The sequence below is a fragment of the Athalia rosae genome, chromosome 2, assembly GCF_917208135.1.
Source record: "Athalia rosae chromosome 2, iyAthRosa1.1, whole genome shotgun sequence".
In the NCBI taxonomy this organism is placed as follows: Eukaryota; Metazoa; Arthropoda; class Insecta; order Hymenoptera; family Athaliidae; genus Athalia; species Athalia rosae.
In genome coordinates, this window is record NC_064027.1 from 16379558 (window position 1) to 16393774 (window position 14217).

General features: G+C 40.5%; 1 protein-coding gene across 3 annotated transcripts in view; it reads right to left on the reverse strand.

The window, feature by feature from the left end:
* The window catches only part of LOC105691991 (paired mesoderm homeobox protein 2-like), a 24616-nt gene continuing 10399 nt past the window's right edge, over positions 1-14217 (reverse strand). Inside the window, exons 1-4 of one of the 3 annotated variants that reach the window (XM_048650805.1) lie at positions 5610-7380; positions 3500-4685; positions 2499-2674; positions 1-669 (exon numbers count right to left, since the gene is read on the reverse strand). In XM_048650805.1, coding sequence (XP_048506762.1) covers positions 271-669; positions 2499-2674; positions 3500-3632 — 708 coding nt within the window. In that variant the 5' untranslated portion in view covers positions 3633-4685; positions 5610-7380 and the 3' untranslated portion in view covers positions 1-270. Of the gene's footprint in view, positions 670-2498; positions 2675-3499; positions 5137-5609; positions 7381-14217 lie in introns of those variants that run through there. The other 2 variants (XM_048650802.1, XM_048650803.1) reach the window with 2 other exon arrangements.

The window sequence follows — 14217 nt, forward strand, 5'->3', positions numbered from 1 at the left end:
CTCAGAAACAAAATAATGATTTTCGACTGAGAAAGTGAAGTTTTCCGTCCAGTTAGCAATAGAATAGCAAATATTTTTTAGAAAATTAATTCTAGAAGTCGGTTTCTATCCTGTATATAGTCAGATTTGTTCTTACGCAATTATAAAAATACAATATGCACGGTATATGCCTACATCAGTGTCAAAAGTCTAATGTTACTTGGGAGAGATTTTGAATAAAAATCAATTCGTAGATTGGTAATTATTCAAGAATAATAGTTAATTTTACTATCACATGCTGGCGTGCATACCAGAGTAAGGTGTTCCATAAGTATGCGCCCTTAATCTAAGAGCATTCAAAGTGTTTATCGATGAGGTGTCGAGCGCGGCGTGTGATTCTTGATGATAAGGCACTCCAATATTGGTATTAACGAACCCGTGGCAGTTCGTAGAGGGTTGTATAGTCGCGTAGGTTTGCGGTGATCTCCAATATTCTGCATACGGATATTGCGGCACTTGTGGTGGCTGGGCAAGTGTTTCTACCCCGTTATCGTGAGAGTGAGTCATTCTGATAGGGCGCAGTGGTAACATAGTTTCCATTTCTCGCGAATTTGTAGTTCCCACCCCTCGATTTATTGCTGAACTTCTTTCGTTCCTTCGGAATTTAGCCCTCCGATTTTGAAACCAGACCTGAAAAGAATTCACCAATTTTCTCATTCGTCAAAATTGCATGTACACGCTTCGCAACTGCAGTAAAAATTTATACATCCCTATTAGTCTCATCTTCAGCCATGATTTGATAAGAGATAGCAGAATACAAAAAATCACGATTATATGCTAACTAATGAAGTTATCGCGAAATTTCATTGATGTGCGTAAGTTCAACGCACATGAGAAAAAATTCAGGAATACTTGTAAGTTTGAACATTATTGGAACGTTCTACACGTCGTACATAAAGTTCCTGTTCAGAAGAGTGTTTCGTTTTTTTTTTCTATTATTTTAGCTTTTTCATTTTCAGCAGAATGTTTTCGCCTAGTTTTGAACCTCAGAGTCACACGGGCGGATACGCGGACGGTTGGACCGGAGACGGGACAGCGTGACGGCTCCTGGCAGACTTACAGATAGTCCTACAGCAGCGGTTGCTGCAGACGACAGACAGACAGACAGAAAGACAGACGTACGCACACGTGCTATGGTTATGCTATGCTACTGTACACATATGCTATGAGACGCGAAGCTAATCATAGCTCGTAGCTTGACAACCTGTCTCCTCCGATTTTCCGCTTAGCTGTCCGCAACCGCGTTTTCTGTATCCTCCTCAGCCCCCCATAATGCGAGCTGTGTTCGATACTTACTCTAAACTCACTATTTTCTACTTTGATGATGATGACGAGGACGACTTGTACCAAGTTTCGGGAGACCCTAATTCGCTACGTTATGCAAAATAGGTACAGTTATAAATAAATTTTGATCGCTACAGTAAGCCTCAAAGAGTTTGGAGTAATTGAACGATCGTGAGGTACTTGCTCAAGAATTTTGAAAAAAGCGATCAACATGTCAGTGAAAATAATACCTGAATTTTTTTTACTTATCGCAACTCCCAACCCTGCAGATTAGTCATTTTTTGTCGATAGTATACCGTTCTGAGAACCTCGATGAATTTTCTGGAATCCCGAAATTTGGAAAATTTGCCACCCTATAAATTATTGTATCTATGAACGATAGAGATTTGGTTTTTCTGTGGAGACGACATGTTAATATACGATCCATACACGTTTTTCTTTCTCAATCTATACAAGAAGTAAAAATATATGAGAATATTCTCGGTCATTACGTTGTTCTAATTCAAGATGGACGGGAGGATTATTAATCATGCAGTCACCGGGTCTACTTACATCAGTCTTGAAAATTACTCGTTTTATTATGTTATACGAAACTCAAAATAGATGGTGATGAGGAATACTGCAATTTCGAAATACTACCCCTGATAAAAATAATCATTTTATACGCTATAATCGATGAAAAAAGAATATTACCCTGCCCGTATAATGTATGATATAGTTGAAGCTGAAAGAGATACTAATTTAGCGTTGTTTACGGTTACTTGGTGAAAATTTTACGATCAAGGAAAAAAGCAGGTGCTGCAGAAACGTCCGTTGTCGATTTCGAGCGGACAATAATTATGCCCGAATTGCTGTCTATAAATAATATACTATCTTTTATTCTTTCATTATTTTATATATCTTGCACAAACATTGTTATGAAAACAGTTTCGTCGCTGAGCGGGTATAACACTTGTTCAAAGTTCTTGCACTACTCGGATCGCTGAATTATTAATACATTAAAATTACAAATATCTTTATTTGTTCGCGAACGCGAAACTTGTTTGTTATTTCATATGGATCGTATGGTATCACTCTGTCCGCAAACGTATCACGGTCATTTAGCCGCGTGATTTCTCTATTTCCATAGGAATTGAACTCGGCTTGTGAGTGCAGCTTATCGGAAAATATTTTACCTGAACTCTAGCCTCCGACAGTGATACTTTGGTGGCAAGTTCTTCTCGTACGAAAGCATCGGGATAATGTGTTCGTTCGAATACTCTTTCTAGGGCTGCCAATTGTTGAGCGGAGAACGTCGTGCGACTTCTTCGGGGCCTTCGACTCGCGTTGGAAGCGGAATCGCCGCTGCAGCCTGAAATTATATCATTAAAATTCACAAAAGTCGACACAAAGTGTGCCAAACTCGCGTTTGCACAATTCTGTACTCGAGGTGTTATGGATTTCTTTATATTTCAATTTTTTTTTACCTACATACGCGTGATTCGGACAAAGAGGATATGTAAATCGACCGAAACGTATCACGATAAAGATTCGTAATGGCGGCGGGCACCCGCATTATAGTACGAACGTTTATCGCATAAGGAGAATTTTTATATCTCGAAGAGCTGCAGGTGTTCGTTTGAATTTATTCTCTTCATTGTAATTTGATAAATATAGTTACAAGTCGTTCGAATTTTTTTTGACTCGCTAAAAAATTAGACAAATTTCTCCACATTACACTCGGACATAAATACGTGTATACATATGCGAAATCAAATGGTCGGGAAGATGCCGCTAAAGATAAAGCTTGGCGAATATAATAAAAATAACATGAGAAATTTATTCGCAGACTGGAAGATCCTATATAGCTAGCAGGTTTCTGAATACGACCTCTGTACTTGGGCATTCATCAAAGCGGCATAACTTGAGCAGCATGCCATAAAACGTGCTAATTTAATACATAATATGATTTAAAACCCGTTTCACGTGTTCCACGAACCATAAGCTCATGCATATATAACATTGTCGTGTACACATGCAACATTATTTCCGGAAAAATTTCAATGAATATCCAGAAACGAAGCATCTGAAGATTTGAATGTGGTATGTATATATGCGTATATGGGATAACGTATAACGTATTTGTCGTCGAATATTTTTACATTTAATAATTCCTGATAATGATGTTTCAACTTACTCTGTACAGTTTGACTTGGTGTGGAAAGTAAACGAGAAACCGTAAAATCTTGGGGTGCGTGCAGAGGATTAGTTGATAAATTCACGTCATTGGCGACGATCTTCGCCAGTGCGGACTCTACAGAGTTCAACATAATATCGGTTCACCGCGTACGACTATATGCATGCGTCCTTTTTGTTTTTCACCTATTTTTTAGATATTTTTTTTTGTTTGAATCGTTTTTCCCGGTATTATATATAAAGTTTTTATACACTATGCGGCTGCAGCAGAGACGACGTTTTTGTTCCAATTTATAAAACCCACTTCACGTTAGTTTGAGCACGCGCGTCGTAAAAAATGATAATTTATTATCTCCGTTTAGTATAAGATGGTTGTTAACACGGTTTGATGATTCTTTTTTTTTTTATATATATTCGATGTCGTATATACGGTCAGCGTATGTATAGGCGGTTCATGAATTTTTCACTGTATATATACTGGCGTGTAAGAAAAATTACATTTTCTTGGTAATATCGCTTACCAAGTTGGAAAAAAACCAAAACGCGCACAATTCATAAAGCGAATAACATCGGAAAAACGAAGAAAGTTTTTTTGATTTTTATTTATTTTTACATTCCATACAGTTTAATAACTCCTCTATGCGTACAGAGGTGATGATGAATTGAATAAAAATTTGCAATATCATATCCAAACCGTATACATACAACGCGTTTTGAACGAAAATAATATATAATCTGTAATGAAATTAGTTCGGCGATATATTTCATGGGTAATTGAATTATTGAAATCCTAATTCAATTAGCTCCTTAGTACGCCCCGGAATTATGTGGTCCATTCGAAGCGGCAAGATGCCAACTGACTTATGAAGTTAAGTCGGTCTTAACTCGGGAAGAAATAGAGCATTTTAAGAGTAGGTGGAGATTTCGACCAAAGCTCCACCCTCATTAGAGCCCATTGGTTTCACCATCTTCTCAATACGATACTCCGTTTCAAACGGTTATCATCGCTCTTCGCCCACATCTTCGAATCACCTCGCCTCTCGTCATCCGCGAATTTTCCAAATCTTTCAACACCCGCCATATTTTCCATGATTTCTGTTTTTTCTCTATTCCCGTCACGTGATATTTGCAATCTCATCTTCTTCGAGCAGTATCGGTCACAAGCGCAATTTTTCATTGCAACGTACCTGAAAAATTGGAAAAATTAAAATCTCAGGCTCATATCTGAATCGAAATATGTTTTCATTCCGAAGTAGCGAAAGCTCTCCGCGAAATTTTCCCCAATTTTTGAACTCATTTATTTTCTTCAAACGAAGCTTTCTCGCGAACGTCGACGAGATTCGTCGAAAGTACGATCTTGACGGGGGGGAGGAAAATTCCTCTTTCCCTGAAGATTTGTAAAATTCAACGGATCTGAAGGAGGAACCGGATAGTCAGAAAATTGAAGACTCAGAAGTGCAGCGATCCTTGGCGCCGGCGCCCGTATCGCTTTCCATAAGGTTCGCTCTACGGTTTGAAGCGGCTAATATCGCATTGCACAAGAGTGTCGAATTTCAGCTACACCGACTCCGTTACAACTGGGCTGCTACTCGCGTATACAGTGATTGGTGATCACGGGGCGGGGTTTTAAACCTGGGGCTGTAAAAGAGAAAAAAAAAAATCTATGAAATTATACAGGGCTTACATCAAGGATTTTCGTAGGAACAGCTGTGTTCTTTTTCTATTTGTTTCAAATTACATCGCGAGTGATTGCGTGTTCGTGTGGATAAAACGAAAATTTACGAAATAGAGGTCGTTTTCTTTCCTTCTCTATCTCGACCTTTTACAATATTTACGCGAACGGATTAAATATTCAGCCGTACGGACCGTGTGCGGGGAAGAAAAAAAGAAATGGGAAGATGGGGGGAAAATATAATTTTCGAATCAGAAGCGCTGCGAATGACGCGTATTTTTTTGTTGTTGTCGTTGTTGTGTTTTTCGGATTCAATGTGCACGACGCGCATATCGTCGTACAGTTCAAATAGTGGTGTATACAGTCTTAAGTAAGTGGCGACAGCTGACGATCGCCATAAAGAGATTTTTATAATTATTACCCATTTTATTTATACAACCTTTATAGCCGCAGTTAGTTTTGTTGTAGGTGTGCGGCGTGCGATAGTAAAATTTCGGTTGTGTCGGAGGCCCCGTTCACCGTCGGCCGAAGACGGACGCGGGCGTCGCGACGCTCTGACACGAACACGTCGTGACGCCCCTTGAGAATTATTAGGCAGGCCTGCCGCGGCCTCCGACTCTCCTGGGAGGCCGAGACTTTTATATTTTATGCCAAAGTGTCCTGCGTCCTATCCCAGATTTTCCTCATCTCTCCTTCTTTCGTTACATTTTTTGCCTTTTTCTTCCCTTTTTTTTTCAGTTTTTATAAACATGGTTTTATAAAGGTCTCATACCGACAAACGCCCAGTGCATGCGCGGTTATACGGATACAGCATCCTTTCGGATTCCTGACGCGCGTCGCAGGGTTGAAACTTTTCTTTTCCATATTTTTTTTTTTTTTCAAGTTCAACCAAAATTCAACAACACAAATCACGGTTTAATTATTCTCGTCCGACCGAAAACGGAAGCAACATCCATTTTTATTACCATTCCGATATACACAAAGATGTGTATAACAGTCCGATCCAGATAGCACTTCTCATTATGTGAAAATTATTGTTCTGCAAGCACAGGAAGTTGTTAGTAAAATTTATCTGCGTACAGTTCGGCAGCTTTAATTGTAAGCCTCTAATAAGCCCGGTTCTTAAATTTTTTGAAATATTGAGCGAGCTGGGATCAGGTTCTAGATTATGTGTATATCCTATATGGATTGGTGGAAGATGTCGTCGCGTCTGCACATTGTCCGTCACATCGTAAATACAGCTGTCCGACTTAACGAGGGTTTATGGCAACGAAAAACAACCCGCAAACTGACCACAGATGCCTTTTTTTTTTTCTTTTCCTCTCCTTTTCTTTCCACAACCTTATTGCACGTAACTAAATTCCGTAATTCCAGTTAAACCTATCGACTGTTATTTTGAATGAAATTCAGACTTCGGATCCTCATCAAACAGCCCTTGAAATAACATTCATCGTCGGTTAACTTCGAATCGGTGAACATGGAATATGAATATTATCCTCCATTATATTCCATGGACTTATTAAATGTCTGCCGGGTTTGCCGGGTCGAGGGGATCTGGACAGTTTCCGGCACGCATCGTTCACATATCGCAGCTAAATACACCCATGTGGGTACATAGGTAGGTATGTATATATACATAAATGTATATAAATTACACCGCATAGAGAGAAGACTGAGATTTGACCTGCATAGGCGAACCGCGGCGGGTAGTAGCAGTTCGTATTATAAAGCATTGTCGAGGGGTCTGACCACAGATGCGGTCAGCCACCGTGACGCAATCACACGTTGTAACTGCAGTCGACGAAAAGACGCGCGGCGGTGTCGGCGGGCGACGTATTCCCCACCCATATAATACCCACGGATATACCTACTACGTAATAAAGTTTCACGCTTTCCACGTGAAATTCATGCCCGTTAAAGTATTAAATAGAGGGATCCCGTGGCACGGTGGACACTGCCGATCGTAAATCGTCGACGAAACGGACGATCTTTTTCCCATTCTTTTCCGCGCGTTATGTACAATTTCGTAACGTCGTCCGAGGGAAGGTAGGCACGTACGTGTGCGCGCGGGGTGAAAAAAAATATTTCTATATCTCGTGCGCGACGAGTAGCTAAGTTATACTTGTCAGTTTACCGTGTATAATACCGAGAAAAGATGAGTTCACTGAGCCAAAACCAAAAACGTCGACTACCGCAACGCCGTAAACGTTCTCCTCCTCCTCCTCCTCCTCCTCCTCCTCCTCCTCCTCCTCCTCCTCCTCCCTACTGAAATTTTCTTGGCGTCGTTCGACCAATTACTCGCCCTATACGTCATCCTCGCCAATTAGTAACCAAGATCACCAAGACGTTCAACTTATACCGCCGCCGTCTGCATCTGCATCTGCATCGGTACCACATCTCCCCCCCCTCTCTCTCTCTCTCGCTCCCTCTTTATCTCTCTCCGGATAGGTACGTGTATGCACAAACTTATGTATATCTATATGTACACCTATGTATACCGAACGGACCGCAATAAGGAATACCGGTGCGGTAGTCCTTCATATGTCCGAAAGTGTAGGTTGATCCTTCGAGTATGATTTTCGGTACGTCTTTCTTTCTGTACGAAACGTACGTATAAATTTCGTTGCAATATTCACGGTATGGTATAGGCGTTTCAGAAGGTTGATCTTTATTTTTTATTTTCACAATCTTGAGCAATGTTAAAGAACGTAATGAAAATTCTATAACGTTCTGACAAAAGATCGATTCCGATTCGTGCGACACGTTTGCGTATGCGGAAAAAAAGTCATTGAAAGTCGTAAAATCGCGTGTTACGTCCTTTCGGTTGCTGTAATAGCCGTCGTCTATAAATATAGTATAACTTTGGGGTCGTCAGAATGTTTTTTTTTTCCAGTGCAGTAACAGTACACGTATAGATATACGTGTAATGTACAACATGCACCAAAATTATAAAATTATTTCCGTCCCTGAGAGAATTATTACATCGAGGGTAGAATTTATTCTCGAACAAACAAAAAAAAAGAGGAAGAAAGAAAAATTCTTAACGACCTTCTCGAACGGACGCGTACACTGCGGTTTGAGATTCGCACAATTTTAAGCGGTACGAAAAAAAAAAAAAGAAAAGCAAAAAATTTCAAGGCAAGAAAATTATGATATGATAATTTTTCATTCGTAATATACAACCGCGAAGTGGTATACTATACGTGGAATCATTGGGATGGTACCACGACAACCCATTCAATTTCATTCGTCGTTCAAATTTTGCGTTGGCGATAACTCGATCAATTTGGCTCCCAGATTCGAATTTTTGAGATCGAAATTGAATAGGGACCCTGAGTAAAAAAAGTTGATTTTGGCTCGAATTTTGAAAAAAATCTAATCCTATAAGGCCTGGCGTTTTTTTGGCTAGGCCATTTTCAATTTGATCAAAAAAAGCACGATTGTAACATTTGGAAATGTTAACTTTTGGCGTCAATAGATGGTCTGAGCGTGGTTTCGGAGACCCTTCGAGACGTCGTAAAAGTGTCATCGAGTTAAAAGAAAATTTTCGAACAACTGGCCCGTCTGATTTACAACCTTCGTTCGATCACCACTTTCCAACGTTCAAGTTGGTTCAATAACCTACTGCTTCGGACTCATCTCGAAGATTGCTTCATCAACTTTTCGGAACAAGAATACATTTTGGGCAGTAAACTCGTCGGTTTCAAAGTCGTCGTATATCTATACGGTACGTATGAAACTATCTCGTTAAAATTGAATATCGCATCGTCCAGTATTTAATTCAACGTAATTACAGACCGTGTACAGTTTTGTATTCGGTCGTTGGTCTTTATTCCATTACGCCAAGAACGTCCCGCCCACCGGATTACGCGTTCTCGATACGAATATGTCATGGAAATTCGAGATACGAATCTAATGGAATGAGCGACTTCTGTTCCTTCGGTTTTCGTCAAGGTTAAAAAAACAAAAAACAAAAATAAGAACACATATCTACTACGTTCTCGAGTAGAGCCGTCTGTGACCCACGAGTACGCGTGGTATACATACTTCACGGTACGGTGTATACAGTTTGACTTCTGCTCGTAACTTTCTAACCGATCCAATTTACCGCGTAAACTTCATTTCCATACGAACGAACGACACGCTCCGAAGATCCTTTAATAACGGCTGTTCCTTGGCTATCCCGCAACGCGTATCCTACTCACGTAGACAATATCTATACATATTCTATGCACACGGCAGTAAATCTTCATACCTATACGCCAAATTCAAACGACCTCTTAAACGACCTCAAACCAAGCAGAAGAAAATTTATTACACCCGGCCGAAAATGGTAAGTTTTTCATACATTTACATAATTATAATATACCCATGGGTTATTACCGATACCCTAAAAATCGATCGGTCTTTTTTAGAAACTTTTCTCTTTCTTTTTCCTTCTAGCATACCAAAAAACGAAACCGAAGAGTGAAAAAATACTTCAATTCAAGCATGAAGTAGAAGGGAGGAATTTCCGAAGGTACGTTCAGAAGATTTGGAAAATGAAACAATAATTTACGTCGGTGATTTGGTAATAATTGGTAAAACTTTGTCCTTGGATTAAAAGTGAAACGAAAAGAGAAGGAAAAAAACAAAAAAAAAAAAAAAGGAAGCACCTTTATTCCATCGACGTAATTCGAAATCATTGGACATACATATGGTGACTGTTCACATGGTGTGCATATACGGCGAGGGAATTTATTCAACGGGGGGTGCTGCACGCGTTGCGGAGGTGGGCGTCCACGCCGTGGGTTACGCCGTGCACTTTTAAACACCCCCATTAACAGAGCGTAACCCCCCGTGACTTCGGCTCGGCTCTACACCCCCTAGCCCCCCCCCCCCCCCCCCCCCCCCCCCCCCTTCACCCTTCCTCTTGACCCCCGGTACCGTAGCGGTTAAAAATAATTACATATTCATGCCGTTCGATGATTATAATATTTCAAGGGCCGATCCGCGGTACCTACCTAGAGGGAGTCTCCTATGCAACTGTTTGTACGCGTATTCACCGTACAGATATTATAATATATTAATACACGTGTGCGTATATCTATATACGCGGTATACTGTATAGTATCGCGCGCGTTACTATCATTCGAAAAACCAGTATTGGTGTATGTGTGTGTCTATAATGTATTACATACATGCGAACGCGGACCTAATTACGGGCACTATCTGCACCCTTTATCCATTTTACTATTACAGTTATTATTACGTATTACACTACCTCATATTCCGGCTCGCGGGCCGATTATCTCTCTTTTTTTCTTTTTTTTTTTTTTAATTTTATTCAATGTTTTTTTTATTTTTTTCTTTTCATTCGTTAAACTACGAGCCATACGGTACTGCGTCCGATATTTTACACCGTGACTGTACAGTTATGAACACTGTGCGCATAAATGCATGCGAGAATTTTTCACAAGCATCGTGCGAAATCATTGGATTTAATTTTTGTATACAATACGTATAAATATAATACTGCAGATAGCAAATGACCGTACATAATCAATCAATCGCTATTTTTGATTTTTTCATACAACTGAAATAAAATCGGTCGCATTGACGCAACTAAATTGGCCAAAAGTGTAGTTTTGTGAAATATATATATTGTGACCTAACCATTACCTGCAGTTTAAAAAGATAAAAATGTATAATTAACTATGCTTTTGAAAACAATTAAATTCAAAGGAAGACGAAAAAAAAAGGTAAGAATAACCAATAAATTTAGCGAATTTTATTCTGAATTATCATCAATTTTTTTATCCACATGACTAGGTGTATAAAAAAAATTAGATTATACCTGCGCATTTACCCTCGATTAAATACTATATATTACCACGAATATGTATAATACAATATATACATACGTATATACATATTTCTATTGTGTATCTAGCAGATGTTAATCTACGATATATAACGCGGGTATATTAGCTATTTACATTTGTTACATAGTTTTGTTATTTTTCTAGTGGCACGTTTTCACCGTACAACAGTTGACTAAAATCAGAGGGTTTACGTTGGATGGTGTTCCTTGATTAGGGCGAATTTATGCTCGTCATTTACCAGCTACCACGGTATACTAGTTTCTTCGCACCCTTGTGCGCATGTATCGTATACGTATAATATTTTTAACTAATAATACAGGCGGCACGTATAACTTCGTACGACCATTATACACGTGAAGAGGGTTTGTCCTTTCGCTACAAGTAGATACACCACCCATATATGAACTGGTCAGTCAAGAACGGCTTTGAATTTATTGCAACATTATGTCCAAACTGATTTTAAAGCTGCCGGCAGTTTTATACCGTACATATGCGTATGAAATGATATTTAAAAAAAAATATGATATACCTTTTTGATGTTCGAGGCGGAGAAAATTATTTTCGAAATACGAATACCGATCGGATTATCCGATCGGGAATATCGGTTTCTTTTTACACCGATCCGAACCGAATCCGTGAGGATAAAGAGAGAAAAGAAAAAAAAAAGTGACGTTTTCTTTTCACACCGTTCGATCGAATTTCGAATAGAATTTTCCCCAATTTTTCTTCGAAGTGAGAGCGCCTACAAGGTAGGTGCGACGGCTATTGTGTCGGGGTGAGAAAATTTTCGATTTCAATCAACGAGAGAAAGACTCAAGATCCGTGGAAAAAAATTGATCGGATCTCTTTTCGATATCGTTGTATCTAGCGATATTATTTTCGAAAAATTTTTCTTCCACTGTACAATTCCCACAGTAATTATAACACCCGTAAGACGCACACCGCACAGTCCAGGTGGTGCGGATCAATGCTGCAATATAATAACGGAGGCTATAAGGCTACGACGAACTTGGACGAATTTTCGAGACACGCGGTCGCCTTGCACTCCGTGATGATAATAACAGTATGCAGTGTCCGTATACGCACACACCTATACATATGTACGTGAGACGATGCAGACGTACTCGAGATATTCCGAAATTGAAAGGTACATAATTCGATACAAAGTGAGTGCGACAATGGCGATGCACAACAAGGGAGTTGATTTCGGAGGCAAAAGAAAAAAAGAAAATGGCAGCTCATTATTCGGCCGGATTTTCAGGATTTCTTCAACAGCCCCCCGCTGTGACTCTGGACCACTTATGTCCGCCCGCTCGGTTCGGCCCCCCCCCTCCCCGCGTAATTGAAGGAAAAAGGAGAAAAACTCCGAGCCCTCGTCTGCGCGCACCTTGTACGCGCGATGCTAAATACACGGGGAGGCGACGTTTCCTTTACCTGACCGTAGCGCGGCCGGCTTCCACGTTCCCTTCTCGATTTTTTTCAACATTTTTTTACAAAACTCGCAATTCTCGACGCGCGGTACGGTTTACGTCCCAACTAGATCATAGCGCAGGGGATGGCTGCGGAAAAAGGTTTTTTTGTCTCGCGTCTTCGCGTCGTTCGGTATGTGGAGGTATGATGGATGCGAACGCACGGGGAATGTTATTTTCGTAACGCGAGTTCCGAGTTTACTTCGCTTTGTGTAACGGGGAAAAGAAAAAAAAAAAAAAAAAATACGTCGGATGACTCGAACGATACGAGCCCAAAAATCCCACGGGAGAAGAACGCGCGCGCGGCGACGCGATATACATAGATGCGCTGTCGCACCGAATCGACGTCGCTCCGCTTTACACTCATTGCGGTGGTCATACGAGAAACAGGAGCACGTGTGGCATTTGAAAACAAATCTTTTCACGCGGTGTGTAGACGATTTTATCGTTTCTGGCGTCACGCGCCCCTCGGATATCTCGATCGTATCCCAACCCCTGTCAGCTATTTTTTCTATTCAAATAAATCGCGATTCGCAAAGGGTACGGATCCGTTCTCCAGGATTTGAAGTGCGAATTAAAAGGCCAATGAAAATAGGTGTGACACGATCGATTTATTAATAAGATACATTTTGTTGTGTACAATTTCATTAACGCAGGTGGATGAAATCCCGGCCAACGAGTTGAAACGAAACAGTAAAATCTGTAATGGTATAACGGTCATCTGGACTGGACGATGACGCGTGTTCGGTTGTAGATTTTAATGGCATTGGCGTTATAGTTCGGTAGGAGAATCGTGGCCGAGGGTACTTATGGGGTGACCAAACCGTGCGCGACGTTCCGGCCCCTAGATTGCGTATAGATCAAACCGTATTAATTTGAGACTGACATGAATCAGGACCCGTAGCACCTGCCCGTCCACCGCCAATGGTACGGATCTGATAACGCGATACGCCTATTCGTCTATATACGTATACGTATTTCGAAACCATGAATATGCAATTCCGGCAACGGCTGTCCCCGTAAAACTTACTGTTTTACATATTTTTGGATATTTCCAAGCACGGGGTAGCCTAGGAAAAGAACCGTCCATTAAGCGACGTGGTAACGTCCGGCTGACCGCGTCGACAAATCCCGACGAAACTTTTTCATTCGTTCATTGAAAACTTTCGAAATTGGCTTTAGATTCTTCCCGTTATCAATCGCTCTCACCAACGGCACGGGAGGTGGTTCCCCCCTTTTTTTCATTCGATCGTGAAACGGAGAGACGAATTTCAAATTTTTGCGCAGGCAGAGAGAAAAAAAAACGAAGATACCGCGGCCCTAAATCATAGCACTTTTTCTACCTCGAGTTTTTCGGTTCCTTGGAACTAAAAATAGGACACCGCGTATGTACCACTTACGAATAGCGGCACTCTTTTTGAATTACGTTATTTTTCCCCCAAAAGTTGAACGCGGATTTCCCACCTCGTTGTCCCGAAGACGAGAGTAGATCTTCCGGGACGTCCTTCTTCCGTTCCAATCCCTCTATTTTTTTTTTATTGTTCAAATATTTTTATTTCACCCCGCGCCAAGGGACTGAAAAAAATTATGGTAATCCGCAGAATCGTAGGAAAAAGATGGCGCGCGTAGGTAGAAGCAGATTTAGAAGGTGAAAAAAATTTGAGCAGAAAAACTGAACAATAGATGAGGAAAGGGTTCCGCGAGACAATAAAAA